General features: G+C 49.4%; 6 protein-coding genes across 6 annotated transcripts; 4 read left to right on the forward strand and 2 right to left on the reverse strand.

Moving 5' to 3' along the window:
* Positions 1–90: 90 nt before the first annotated feature.
* BC939DRAFT_402364 (translation initiation factor SUI1) lies at positions 91–1,320 on the forward strand (the record flags this gene model as incomplete). Its single annotated transcript, XM_051552676.1, has 5 exons — positions 91–206; positions 380–458; positions 799–877; positions 988–1,139; positions 1,270–1,320. The coding sequence occupies 5 exons, from the start codon at positions 91–93 to the stop codon at positions 1,318–1,320; spliced, it is 477 nt and encodes a 158-aa protein (XP_051407751.1).
* A 170-nt stretch (positions 1,321–1,490) lies between these two features.
* On the reverse strand, positions 1,491–3,266 carry BC939DRAFT_465269 (uncharacterized protein). Its single transcript, XM_051557481.1, has 3 exons — positions 3,103–3,266; positions 2,528–3,013; positions 1,491–2,435 (listed from the first exon to the last, which is right to left on the reverse strand). The coding sequence occupies exons 1-3, from the start codon at positions 3,175–3,177 to the stop codon at positions 1,710–1,712; spliced, it is 1,287 nt and encodes a 428-aa protein (XP_051407752.1). The 5' UTR covers positions 3,178–3,266; the 3' UTR covers positions 1,491–1,709.
* Positions 3,267–5,098: 1,832 nt separating this feature from the next.
* On the forward strand, positions 5,099–6,441 carry BC939DRAFT_378671 (triose-phosphate transporter family-domain-containing protein; the record flags this gene model as incomplete). Its single annotated transcript, XM_051551717.1, has 2 exons — positions 5,099–5,383; positions 5,743–6,441. Coding segments are annotated over 2 exons (984 nt in total), but the record flags the coding sequence as incomplete, so codon positions are not given.
* Positions 6,442–7,241: 800 nt separating this feature from the next.
* Positions 7,242–11,107, forward strand: BC939DRAFT_465274 (uncharacterized protein). The gene is made up of 3 exons (XM_051557482.1): positions 7,242–7,986; positions 8,702–8,917; positions 9,007–11,107. The coding sequence occupies exons 1-3, from the start codon at positions 7,419–7,421 to the stop codon at positions 10,986–10,988; spliced, it is 2,766 nt and encodes a 921-aa protein (XP_051407754.1). The 5' UTR covers positions 7,242–7,418; the 3' UTR covers positions 10,989–11,107.
* Positions 11,108–11,580: 473 nt separating this feature from the next.
* On the forward strand, positions 11,581–13,063 carry BC939DRAFT_402363 (acyl-CoA dehydrogenase/oxidase; the record flags this gene model as incomplete). The annotated part of the gene is made up of 3 exons (XM_051552675.1): positions 11,581–11,748; positions 11,925–12,146; positions 12,251–13,063. 3 exons carry the CDS (start codon positions 11,581–11,583, stop codon positions 13,061–13,063), a joined length of 1,203 nt encoding a protein of 400 aa, XP_051407755.1.
* A 284-nt stretch (positions 13,064–13,347) lies between these two features.
* BC939DRAFT_402353 (uncharacterized protein) lies at positions 13,348–13,518 on the reverse strand (the record flags this gene model as incomplete). The annotated part of the gene is made up of 1 exon (XM_051552672.1): positions 13,348–13,518. A coding segment is annotated over one exon (171 nt), but the record flags the coding sequence as incomplete, so codon positions are not given.
* Positions 13,519–13,540: the final 22 nt, after the last annotated feature.

Raw genomic sequence — 13,540 nt, forward strand, 5'->3', positions numbered from 1 at the left:
TGCTTTTCACCAGTAAACAATATTTTGCCTCCATTTTTGAAGGCGCTTGACGCAGCAACTCTCTTTAGACACCCCTCATACGCACACACCATGGCCGATAGCCCAGACGCACCTTCGAGCGAACATGTCAAGCCTCGCGAAGTCCCATATTGCGGCTTCTGCTCGTTGCCGCCAGAGTACTGCGAATTCGGACCCACTCTCGAAAAGTAATGCATTATAAAGATCATCTACGCCCTCACGCTCTCTTTACCGCGAGTGTGCTCTATGAACCTATCTTTTTTAGCACTACTGTGCTGAGCCTCGCATGGATACTGCTGGCATTGGATATTGCTTTGGTTACTGATATCTTTATCTTTCCTTGAATGCATTCAATATCTAGATGCAAGGAATGGTTGAGCAAGAACGACAAAGTGTTATACGCCATTCTTTACAATACCCTGGATGATCAGCTCGCTGCCGTATCACTTGGAGAGGGCAAGCCAGAGGAGGACAAGAAGAAAGCAAAGGGTAACGGCATCATAGACAGCATTTCCACTCTCGCAGCTGCTTGTTGCACTGCTCAAAACTCACCACAGACCATCTCTGGGTTGTTTCAACAAGAATATCACACACATGGCTAATCCCTCTACTGCAATCTCCCTGAACCTCTGGATTTGTAGAGGCCGCCAAGATTGAGAAGCAGATGCAGAAGAAGATGGTATGGACGCACTCACTTTTTCAGGAACAACGCGTCATAATCTTTTGATCCAAGCAATTAACTCAGGATTCACTCCCAAATGAACACTCTTCTCCTCACAGCAATCCAAGGTCCTGATCAAGAGAATCGAACGCACCAAGAGAAAGTGTGTCACTAGCGTCTTTGGGCTGGAGAATTTTGGTATGTGGTCGATTACCAGAAAAATACTGCGGCGCAGAATATTGTTATGAACGAGAAGGACGCAAATGAAGTGTAGATCTTAATATTCTTTTTGTTATATCTTATTACAGATGTCGATCTCAAAAAGGCCGCAAAGTTGTTTGCCAACAAGTTCGCTTGCGGATCTTCAGTCACAAAGAACAACCAGGGCAACGACGAGATTGTCGTCCAAGGAGACGTCTCGGACGAAATCTTTGATCTCATTCTGGAGCATTGGCCCGTGGTATGTTGGCGTTGTTTTCGGAGCATATTCAATGCTATGCTACCAATATGGTTTGACTGTATTACTGATACATACTGATCTCTCTTTCACTTTCTTTCATGTACCGTGTACCGTGTATGCGCCAATATAGATTCCTGAGGACAACATTGATCTGATCGAAGACAAAAAGAAGGGCAAATAGTCGCGTTTAACCATTTTCTGTTTGCGATCTGCGATTTGCAATTTTGCAGCGTGGCAACAGTAGAGCAGAGCACACTAGGGCAGAGCAGGAGTCGTTCTTTTTTCATATTTATTGCGTTTTTATTCCGCATGTAAATAAATGAAGCCGAATCAGGAACACTATTTAACCATCTATTGGATCGTTTGGGCATCCGTGGCTAAGCTGTCTTTACTGCGGACAAAATTAAAAAGTGGACAATATGCGTGCTTTACAGGTGTTACTGTACCGATTGCATTCGAAGGGTGCTTTATTTCATGTCCATGAAGTGCAAGTAAGCATCGGAATGTACATTAGTCGTGTCAAGCAATCCATCGTCTCCTCGCATTTATTTTTCAAAGGTGCAGTTATTCCTACCCCTCGTTAAGCGGCCTACTTTTGGTGGTCAAAATTTTGTCCATGATCCGGTCTTCCATCTCCCTAAACCTCCGTTCTATCGTATCCATGATCCTCTCCTCCATCTGCGCTAATTCTGCCATGGTCACATACAAGGATTGCGACGTTTGCTTCTTCGGCTCTAGGCTCGATATTTTTTGTGAAGGCTCCGTTCCTGGCACTATTGATGATATTACCAGAGGTAGGGGTGCATTCTGTGGTGCCAAAAATCCTTGCTGTGTGCTGGTGATGTTGGTGGCCGTCTCGGTCTCTGTTGCAATTGATTCGGCTGCAGATCCTATCGTACTCGGGTTCCCTTGAGAGATCTCCTGGAACTCCATGGCTTTCATCAAATCCTTGGCGCCCTGTGGTAGATTAGCGAGTTGCATTTGACCCAACATCTCGCGGACCTTTCCTAAATCGACCGTGCCAGATCCGGAAGGTGCGTCGGACGGTAAGGTGGTAGCAGTAGAAAGGCCGAGCATAAGTGAAGAGAGCATGGCAGGTGAGAACCCGCTCATATTGGAAGAAAGAAAGGGCGTGGCGCCCAGTGGGCTGGATGCTGCTTCTCTTGGTTTGCTGGATGAATCCAATACTCCTGCAGACGATGGTGGTCTCAGTTGAACGATAAGCCAGTGTAGATTGAGGACGTTCGGCGACATTTGTGTCTGCTTATTCCGTGGACTTGGTTTTGGAATAAAAAACTACCAATAAACGACAAAAAAATCAATACTTATCCTCATATTGTAATCCACCACTTCCTACATAACGTATGAGTTCAAGATGAAAAGCATACCTTGATGAGCAGACTGCGACCTTTTGCAAGTAGGACTCCCCCGTCAATCTGGATCTTGAACAACGGAACATCTGGCAGGCTATCTGAGCCGTGACCAGATAGCAGTGGTTCTCCACGGAATGTGCTCATGTATACGCCATCCTGGTACAGCTCGATGGTCCGTGCAGATGATACGATCGTTAGATTAGAACAGGAAAACATCGAATTCGAGCTGGACCGACTCATGCCGCTGCCGGTAATGGTGTTCCTGGTACCAAGCGCATTTTCGGCTCCTTGGCCCGTGAACAGGATGGCGGGGTTGGTGGCCGACAGCTGTTCAATCTGTTTCTTGACGCCACCGCACTCTTCACACAGCTGTTGTGCATGTCCTGTGGGTCGGGTTGTAAATGATGGTAGAGACTGTGGCGACAATATGAGATCGGGATTGAGTCCTAGTCGTATAGCGTTTGGGTTCTCTGCATCCCAGTCCTGGCTGTGTGTGCTAGTCTATGGTCAATAATAACATCCCTGTGTGGTTAAAATGCGACCTTTACTCGAGGCGATAAGAATCAATGCAACAAAGCGGTATTAGTTACTTCTGTTAAGAGACACGCGTTTGCGAGCAGGGCATTGCCAGCAGCGGGAGTGTTTGAGTAGAAGTGGAATGACATGAGTGGAGATGATTCTTTTAGGCGTACAGCAACATGCGGAAAAGGATTGCGAAAGCTGCGTGTTTTTCATAAAAAATAAGGTTTTTAGAGACCAGATCAGGGATCTGTGCCCACCTTTTATTTCTCAGGAACCACCCTGCCATCAAAAACTCAGACTCAGACTCAGGCACAGACACAGGCACAGGCGCGAACTTATGAGATAGACGAATACTTTCATCGATGGCGCCGGTCGTGTCTAGATAGCTACCAAGGTGGTAGATTTGACGTATGCGAAACTATTGCGGGAGGACATATGGACAGGGAACTGAGACTTTTGTTACGGGGCAAAAGAGCATGGTCATCGACATAGTCTATGGGAGCCACTGCTTTTGCTCTTTTTTTTTTCAGAGCTGAGCTGAGAGCAGCCCTTCTTCCTCTACATGCCCCATCCTCGTCCATGCAACACGGCAATTGGATATACTCCATCAATTTAGCGAAATAAACGCCGGAAGATAACGAAACGAAGAAGCAATTGTCGCTTCGATTCTCGCACCCTCTTATTTTCTCTCTCCCCGGCGCCTTTCGATCTCCCACTATCTGCGACTTATTTTTAGATATAGGACCGATATTCATACACAAACCTGGTCAACCTTGTTTTTTATTTTGTCCTATCCCACCACATCTCATCTCTTTCTCGATTCACATCCTTCTCATCACATCTCGCTTCCTTCATTTTTGTCTCTCTATGGCCACTGCCGCAACCACCACCACCACAGTGCCGCCCCTGAGGCAGCCCCAGAACTACCATGGATCCAAGACGATGGCCCATCCCTCAGCATCGGTAGCAGCTCCTGTCCAGCAAAGGGCTCCTCAACCACAACAGGAACATATCCCAACTGCCGATGCTCTCTTCGATGATATCGCCCACCAGAACCATCCAGGAACCAGCAATACTAGCCATAACACCAATACCAGTCATCATGCCAACAACAGCTATAATAATGGCAGCAGTAACCCTTTCTTTGATCGGAGCAGTGACCACCACCACAACAACAACAGCAACCATCACACTGGGAGCAGTATAGAGAACCCTTTGATGGTTCATGTGCAACAGCTCCCCACTCCCAGAACCTCCTTCTCCTCCGGTGCGGCCTCACCGCCAGAGAACCTCTCACCTGGCTCCCATCCTGGCCCTGCGTCGTTCAACCCACATCAACAGCACTTCTCACACCTCATACCTCCTTCATTGGCTTCGTCCTCGACTTCCAGCCTCATCTCTGCCCCCACTTTACCAAGCACTGTTGCTTCTACCTCCAATTACACTTCCAGCAACCATGGCCATAACCATAACCACAACCACGGTCATGGTTCGGCTGCAAAGTCACCATTGTCAGTCAGTCACCTGTATCAGCCGCAAACCTACCCAGCTCTGCGCTCAACTTCGCCTGTCCCAAACTCAACGACAGCGGCCTCAGCGTTGCACGGCTCTTCAGTTCCTCCTTTGTCCTCCTCTTCATCGACCACCCACAACCCGACTGCCTTCAATGCGCCCTACAGCAGTGGATCTGGTACCTACAACATGGGTGGAGGTATCTCTAGCTCAATGAATGGGCGCTTGCCTACTCAGGCTCAGCAATACAACAATCAACATCAGCAATTGCAGGAGCAGCTGTACTACGATGATGAAAAGGAGCTACAGAAAAAGAATGCGCGATCTGCCCTCAATGGCGTTGCAGCGTTCTTGCCTCCAGCACTCAACCAAGGACTGAGCAAGGTGGTCCAATCTGCTCAGGCAGCTGTCTCTTCCAACACCAAAACATCCTTGCCCTCAAGTCGTCCCCTCATGGATGGATCCTTCCCATCCTCGGCTACTGGAGTGCATGTGGATGCGGGCTCGATGCGTGGAGTGGTGCTTAAGCTGTACAAGGCTTCCAAGCTACCATTGCTCTGTCTGCTTTGGTACCTGTCCTCGGCCGTGACCAATAACATTGGCAAGCAGATCATGAACCAGTTCCGATACCCCGTCACCTTGACGTTTGTCCAGTTCGTGTTCGTGTCGATCTTCTGCTTCGTGTCAGGGGCTGGATTCAGGATGACGACGATCCGAAGACCAACTGTAGGCATCGTGCAGATGACCGCACCGTTGGTCGGTTTCCAGGTTGTGGGACACGTCTTCTCGAGTGTCGCCATTAGTCATGTCCCTCTGAGCGTCGTACATACCATCAAGGTAAGCAGCGTTCCAAGTGCATTACATCGCCTTTATGGACAGTGAATATAGGACGACAGTGCCTGATGTCATGGGCACTGCAAAGAGTACAAAAAGGAATCGATTTTGGCAACAGGACCCAATTGAAGGAGACTGTTGGAAGTGGACACAAAGGAGCCCTTTTTGTAGATAAGGAGAGGAATACATTCTCAAATCATTGCTCGTACCTGTGTATAGCTGCATACACAGTTAGTTGCATTGGATCGTAGACATGGAGACGCATCGCCTCTTGATTTTCTGGAAAACACTGACGCGCTATCGAGATTTCATAGCAAGCCATTCAATGCCAGGCACTAATATATTGTGGATGAATGAAATAGGCACTTTCACCCCTGTTTACTGTCGTGTTTTACCGCATCATTCTTGGAACGACCTACAGCAGAGAGGTCTATATCTCACTGGTGCCTCTGACTGCAGGAGTGATGCTCGCCTGCCGACTCTCGCTCGAGTTCAACAACCTTGTCGGTCTGGTCTGTGCTCTTGCCTCGACCCTTGTCTTTGTGACCCAGAATGTGTTCACGAAGAAGATCCTGTTCAGCACCAAGGCCAAGCAGGACAAACTTGGGGGACTCGGAAACAAGGAGGCAACCAAGGAAGATCCTGTGGATGAGATTGGACCCAGTAACGCCCAAAAGCTGGATAAGCTCAACATTCTGTTCTACTCATCCACGATGGCCGCCATCTGCATGATCCCTATCTGGCTCTATGCTGAGGGCATGGGGCTCATGTTCCCAGACGAAGCCGGGGTCTACCATCATGCTAGTGGTCACACTTCAGGATTCTGGGGCGTCTCCTGGCTGCTGTTCCTGAACGGCGTCTCGCACTTTTTCCAGAACATCTTTGCGTTCTCAGTCCTGGCGCTCACTTCTCCTGTCACGTACTCGATTGCATCTTTGATCAAGCGTATTGTGGTCATTGTGGCGAGTATCGTCTACTTCCATCAGACGTTAGGCGCCACTCAATGGACTGGTGTCTGTTTGACCTTCTGGGGCTTGTGGTTGTACAACTCGGCCAAGAACGCAGCCAAGGTCGACCCTAAGGCCGGTATTCTTGCCGGCAGCAAAGTTAGCCGGCGTATCAGCCAGAACTTTGGAAGGGGACTCTTGGACTCTTCCAGCATCAACTTGGACCGGAAAGGAGGCTTCTTGGCTTAGAAAGTCTCGTTTTTGTGAGCTCCATTACACATACCATTTGGCATTTCATCCATCCTCCCTCAATTCATTATTCTGTATTATCCTTAGACAACTCTACAGCGCTGTTGACATTAGTACAAAAAAAAGCAACACCCCAGCTTAATATATCGATTAAAGGCACTCCCTACTTTCAGATCAGACATTGCATACTAGGGAATGCCAAGCATCTGCTGATTGGTGTAGCCGCCGGAATTGTGGCAGGTTTCAACCCAATAAGGGAACTCTTTCGGCTCTAGCGGAAATCGACATTCGAAGTGCTTCATCGATGGTTTCATCGATGGTTTCATCATTACCGCTGTGTGTGTGCAACTCAGGAACAGAAACTTTAAGGTTGTTGTCGAGGGTCTCTAACCTGCCCATTCCCCTGAAAGTGGAGGAGGAAAGGGCGCGGAACAGGATGCTACTTGTTGCCTGCTGCTTGTTGATTGTTGTTAAGATGGCCCTGATCTACTCGCATGTGCGCCCACACGGCCAAAGGGTTGTGTATAGGCGATGTTGTTGCATTTAGATCGAGGCACTAGCCGTAGGCACTTCAGCTAAGCCAGACCGTGGAATCTTAAGAAGAAGGGTGAAGCTAAATTGCATGCAGGCCAATCGCATGCGTCGAACTGGGCTGTCGCTTTTCTTTTTTCTTTTGCTGCCCTCGATATACCGATGCCCATCCCCCTTCCTCTTCTCCTAATTCCTTCCTCCTACGCCCATTCCCTCTTCCTTCTTACCCCTCCCCCGTTCCCTCGCTCCTCCTTCTCTTCCTTCCTTCGTCCTCTCATCCCCGGTATCTCCTACGTCCGCTTTCAGGTGCAATGGCCACTCTTCAAGCGCTAAAGCAGCGCCATCTCAGGACCCTATCGGACGACTTGGATCTATCAGAAACAGACTCCAATGCCTTGTTTCGTGACAGCAAACGTATCCATTCACCGACCAAGGTCCACTCGTCCTTCTCCCCCATCAAGACCGTCCTCCGTGCCTGGGGTCTCTTTGTCGGCTTCATGGCCCTCCTGGTCCTCATCACCTACCAGATTCATTACACACTCCCCACCCCCGTCCACGAGCCCTCGAACCCAGTCACCGGTCAGGTCCAGTTTTCAGAGGCCAATGTCCGCAAGGTTGTGAGACATCTCTCTGAGGATATCGGGTACCGTGTCGTCGGAACCGAGCAGGAGTTAGAGACCAAGAAGTATTTGATCAAAGAACTGATGCAGCTCAAGGATGATGCTCGCATCGCACGGTTGAGGAAGCAAGACGAGGCTGCAGTAGCAGCAGCAGCAGCAGGAACAGCAAAAGAGCGCCAAACGGACTTGGCATGGCCAAACTTTGACATGTGGGTCCAGGTTGGAGACGGATCTCATCGATTTGACTTCATGTCGAAAGGCAAGTGATTTATTTCGAATATTCTTGTCAGAGGAAGGAAATAGGAGCAAAAGGGGGCGCGAGAGGAGCTGAATAGGGGGAGAAGCGCACCGGACCCAGTCATAAACTCCATCATGATCGACATTGGCAGCAGTATCGGCAATCAACAGCACACAGTAATACTGTTGTCATTGTGGTTGTCCTTCACAACCACTTGTCCGCCTGGACCAGGAGACCGAGCAGCTGACAGAGTTGTTTATTCGAATTCGTTGTTGTTATTCGACAGTGCTTTTCTTCAAATGCTTGGCATCAGTGGCGCACTAGTTGAACATCATTGCTAGACTTTTGGGGCATTCTTGACAGAAGTTTTAGCCGGACCATGTCTGGGATTGGTCATCTCGAAATATCTTGATCGTGGGCTGAATATTGCTATGGATGGAAACTGACCATACGTCTTCTTCCTCATTTTCTCTGTCCTACTTTCCCTCGACTACTCCCTGCGATTGACTGGCGACCTTTTTTTTTTTTACGCTTCAATCGAATGATTCCGGTGTTTCTGTGCCCTAAACTCTACGCTGATACCGGACTTTGCTGTCTGTGTGTAACGGCCGACTACAACCTAATTTTGGACACTGGATCCAACCACCATCCCGCACATGCACTGAACACCCCCTCGGCCATGGAAACAAACGATAAACTAATCATTCTCCGCTGAATGACGCCAACAACCAAACAGTGGTTATGAAGATGTATACCAACATGACCAACATCATCGTTCGTCTCTCTTGTGGACCAGAGTGCGATCAAAACTCGGTTCTTCTCAACTCGCACTACGACACCACCTTGGGATCGCCCGGAGCCGTCGATGATGCCCTTGGAGTCGGTGTTATGATGGAGATTATCCGCGTCATGTCGCAGCGACCTGCTGCCACGAAGAACAGCATTGTTTTCTGTATGTCCGATCATGGGAACTTCTTCTGTAGGCAACATCTTGGTATTTTGTGTTTTTACCTAACGATCTTTTTGTGTAACATATTCTAGTGTTCAACGGGGGCGAAGAGTCCCTCCAGGATGCCTCCCACTCCTTCATCACTGCTCATGAGCTCAAGGATCAAGTGAGGGCTGTTGTCAACTTGGAAGCCTGCGGAACTACTGGTCCCGAAATTCTCTTCCAGGCAAACTCTCGCGCCATGATCGATGCATACGGAACCGTCCCTTACCCTCATGGCACTGTTCTTGCCAACGACCTCTTTGCCACTGGTCTGATTCTCTCCGACACCGATTTCCGTCAATTTGTCGACCACGGCAACTTGACCGGTCTGGACATGGCCGTGTACAAGAACAGCTATCTGTACCACACTCACCTGGACCTGGACTCGTATATGGAAGCTGGTTTGCCTCAGCACATGGGTGAGAACACCCTGGCCCTGGCGACCTATTTGACCGAGAAGGCAGACCTTGTTGGCCTGGAGCCTACGACCAGCATTGTCTTTTTCGATGTCTTTGGCCAGTTCTTTGTCTCGTACTCTTGGTCAACTGCCTTGCGAATGCACCTGGTCGTCGGCGGATTCGCCCTGTTGTCCATGGTGACTGGTGCCTCGCGTCCATCTTTCCGTGCAACTGTCTCAATCTTTATCTCGTTCCTGGCTGCCCTGGTCCTACCCAACTTCTCTGTCATCCTCTTGCAGTCCTTGGGCAAGCCCATGCAGTGGTTCTCGCACGAGTGGCTATCGTGTCTCCTCTTTGGCCCCACAGCTCTCGCGGGCATGTTCCTCGTCCAGTACTTATTCCATGACAAGAAGGCCAGCACTGGTGCCAACGAGCTCAGCACACTCTCTGCCGTCCAAGCATTTTACACCATCTGTCTGGGTCTCGCCTCGTATACGGGCTTCGCCAGCAGCTACGTCTTTGCGCTCTACTCGTTCAGCTCAACGATCAGTCTGTTTTTCAACCAGCGACGCGTTTCGGAGGCAAAGAAAGATGGACTCGAGGCTACCCGTGTTGACTATGCCGCCTACTTTGTGGGGGCACTGATGCCGACCGCATACTTTTCATTCGTGTGCTTCAGTTTGCTGGATATCTTTATTCCTTTAACCGGCCGCATTGGCGTGGATGCCCCTGTGGATCACATTGTCGCGGTCTTGACAGGATTCATCACTTTTGTGTTCTGTCCTCCGGTCCTCGCGTTCGCGCACCGATTCGGCGCCACTATGCTCAAGAAGATGGTGATATTCTTGCTGGTGGCCCACGTCGCCATCCTGTTCACCACTTCGGTCTTTATCTCACCCTACAACGAACTCCATCCGAAGCGTGTGTTTGCACAGCACCTTCGTAACTTGACCTCAGGCGAGTCTATGATGTACATTGCGCATGCGGATCCCGGTCCGTTCTACGACTCCTATGTCTCGGATCTTGAAGAGTTGTTCTCGACAAAGTCCGTCTTCCGCAGCCCCGGCAACAATCCCGGTGACTGGAATGCGATCTATCCCTTCAACCAGTTCTTGGAGTCCTATGTGATCGATACTACGCCCTACATCAAATCCCAGACTCTGAACCAGACGATCGCTAATTCGATCAGGCCATTGACGGACTATATACATCAGTCGCCGCGCTTGGTTGCAGAGAAGGTCTCGTACAACTCTGAGACGGGCTATCGTCAACTGACGGTGCTGTGCACGCATCCAGGCCATATCTGGACCGTGGCTAGCTTTGACGCACATCTGGTTTCATGGTCACTCTCGTCCTCGGAGCCGTTTCCTCGCCCGTCGCACTATGTGATCCGCCATGTCGGCGGACACATCAGTGACGGATGGAGATTGGACCTGGAATACAAGGCAGCGAGTATCGACGACAAGCTGACGATTGAATTGACGGCCATGGAAACTGAGGGCTTTGGCAGGGACGAGGAGAGGGAGTTGGTTGGAAGCGGGGACATTGGAGTGATGCGCAAAATCCTGGCGAACCGGCCTCCGTGGGTAGCCTTGACGTACTTTGGCACGACGGTCAGTCGATTCCAACTGTGAACAATCAAAATTGTTTTTTTATCCATAGACTTGGACGTTTTGAGCGCGTCCTTTTTTCTATCATCCACTTGTATATCTATCATTCATCCAATGCAATAAAAAGAGTTGGTTTACTCTTTCGCCGTTTTATGAATCTGGGGAGGCGCACACGTACAGGAAGTATAATTATTACCCCACAATATGCTCTTGCACTTTTTTTTTTTTTTTTTTTTTTTTTTTTCCACGGGGCCTGAAAAGGGGAACGTACGTGAACTATGCTGAAGGGTCCGCCATCGTGGGAATGTTGAAGCGATTCCGAATCTCGATTCTCGCTTTTCTTCTTTCTCTCCTTCATCATCCCGTTTCTCCTTCTCATTTGATCTCTCCACTCTCCCATTCCCTACTCTTCATCTCCACTTGCCCAACCATGTTCGCCAAGCCATTCATCCAAAGGGCCGCCACTCGTGTGCCCAGCCTGACCGCCACTGCAGTAAGGAACACCCCCCTCTTCTCTACGCTTTCTTGACCAATTGACTTCAGTAATTGTCTTTTCCCCTCCAATTGGTCTGTACTAATAACCTCCATCCGGCTTGCCGTATTATAATCTTAGCGTATGACCGGTTTGCGTGCAACCGCAGTCCGCTACCACTCTTCGTACAACACTCATGTCGCTGGTCTGACAGAGGAGCAGAACGAGTTCCGTCTTGCGGTCAACCGGTTCGCCAACGAGGAGCTCGCCCCTCGTGCTGCTGATATCGATCGCGAGAACACTTTCCCTATGGTAAGGAGCCAACCAGCGCTCTTAATTTATTTTCTCTATGGAAACCACAGGGCAAAAAAAAAACAGAATAGTTAACCACCAGTTGCTCTTTTTCTTCTGATCCCATTGAACTGAACATTACATCTGCTTCCCCTCCATTTAAAAAAAAAAAAAAAAAAAAAAAAAAAAAAAAACAGGACATGTGGAAGAAATTTGGCGACATGGGTCTTCTTGGAATCACCGTCCCTGCCGAGTACGGTGGTCTGGGCCTCGGATATCTGGAGCACACCGTTGCCATGGAGGAGCTCTCCCGGGCTTCGGGATCTGTCGCTCTGTCATATGGTGCCCACTCCAACCTCTGTGTCAATCAGATCAACCGCAATGGTAACGATGCCCAGAAGAAGAAGTATTTGCCCAAGGTATTTTTTTCGTTAAAGAATAATCTGTTTGTTTGTTATTTTTTTTCTCACGGGGCCGGCTCTAACCTTTTTTTTTTTTTTTACAATTCCTTTTTTTTCCTTAGTTGATCTCGGGTGAGCATATTGGTGCGTTGGCCATGTCTGAACACACCTCTGGCTCGGACGTCGTCTCGATGAAGCTCCAGGCCGACAAGAAGGGCGACCGTTATATTCTGAACGGAACTAAGATGTGGATCACGAACGGACCCGATGCTGACACCTTGGTCGTCTATGCCAAGACCGATATCAAGGCCGGCCCCAAGGGCGTCACCGCCTTCATCATTGAGAAGGGTATGAAGGGCTTCTCCCGCGGCAAGAAGCTCGACAAGTTGGGCATGCGTGGCTCCAACACCTGCGAGCTCATCTTTGAGGACTGCGAGGTGCCCGAGGAGAACGTGTTGGGTGCCGTCGGCAAGGGTGTGTACGTGCTCATGTCCGGTCTTGATTATGAGCGTTTGGTCCTGTCCGGTGGACCCCTGGGTCTGATGCAGAATGCACTTGATATCACACTGGATTATGTCCACCAGCGCAAGCAGTTCAACCAGCCGATCGGAGAGTTCCAATTGATCCAGGGCAAGATCGCGGATATGTACACGAAGTTGAACGCCTCCCGTTCATATGTCTACTCAACCGCTCGTGCGTGTGATAGCGGACATTCGTCGAACCGTGACTGCGCCGGTGTGATCCTGTACTCTGCGGAGCGTGCGACCGAGGTTGCGTTGGATGCGATTCAGTGCTTGGGCGGAAATGGATATATTAACGATTTCCCTACGGGCAGGATCTTGAGGGACGCCAAGTTGTATGAGATTGGCGCTGGTACCTCGGAGATCAGGAGGATGCTGATCGGACGTGAGTTCAACAAGGAGTACAGGAACTAGAGAAGGGATGTCGACTTTCCATGAAGATATCTTACAATACACTGGAATAAAAACAAAATTATAGAATTTTACTTTATCTGAAGAAAAGAAAAATGGTATCTATTGCGAGATGATGATAGGTGGTCGATTGACCTTGTTCCTCTGGACCCGTAGGAATAACCAGTCGACCGCATCCTTGACCCCAGTCCTATAGGCGTCAATAACCCCTCCCCAGAGTATCTCGTTAGTATCCGTCCGTTATCCAACGGGTCCTGAGCAACGTAAAAAAAAAAAATGTAGCGGCCTTACCCCTCCAATGCAGAAATGGGCAGAACTCTGGAATCGCGTGCGCCCAGGCGTTCTGCGATCTGGTTGAAAATCTCCTTGATCTGTTCCAGTTTGAGGGCCGTGGGCATATCCTGCTTGTTGGCCAGCATAAGCACAGGCACACCTTCAACCGTGTCGTCCATAATCACTTTTTCTAAAGTGTTTAGCAAC

This window comes from Gamsiella multidivaricata (genome assembly GCF_025024155.1).
Source record: "Gamsiella multidivaricata strain RSA 2152 chromosome Unknown BC939scaffold_88, whole genome shotgun sequence".
Taxonomy (NCBI): domain Eukaryota; kingdom Fungi; phylum Mortierellomycota; class Mortierellomycetes; order Mortierellales; family Mortierellaceae; genus Gamsiella; species Gamsiella multidivaricata.

What these genes read in the sequence shown, in the direction of transcription:
- BC939DRAFT_465269 (XM_051557481.1), bottom strand. Translation starts at nt 3,177, where the DNA reads ATGTCATTCCACTTCTACTCAAACACTCCCGCTGCTGGCAATGCCCTG. An exon ending in ACGCGTGTCTCTTAACAGAA is followed by an intron (nt 3,014 to 3,102) that starts GTAACTAATACC and finishes TATTGACCATAG; the next exon opens with ACTAGCACACACAGCCAGGA. An exon ending in GTCGCAGTCTGCTCATCAAG is followed by an intron (nt 2,436 to 2,527) that starts GTATGCTTTTCA and finishes GTTTATTGGTAG; the next exon opens with TTTTTTATTCCAAAACCAAG.
- BC939DRAFT_465274 (XM_051557482.1), top strand. Translation starts at nt 7,419, where the DNA reads ATGGCCACTCTTCAAGCGCTAAAGCAGCGCCATCTCAGGACCCTATCG. An exon ending in ATTTGACTTCATGTCGAAAG is followed by an intron (nt 7,987 to 8,701) that starts GCAAGTGATTTA and finishes ACAACCAAACAG; the next exon opens with TGGTTATGAAGATGTATACC. An exon ending in GAAGAACAGCATTGTTTTCT is followed by an intron (nt 8,918 to 9,006) that starts GTATGTCCGATC and finishes AACATATTCTAG; the next exon opens with TGTTCAACGGGGGCGAAGAG.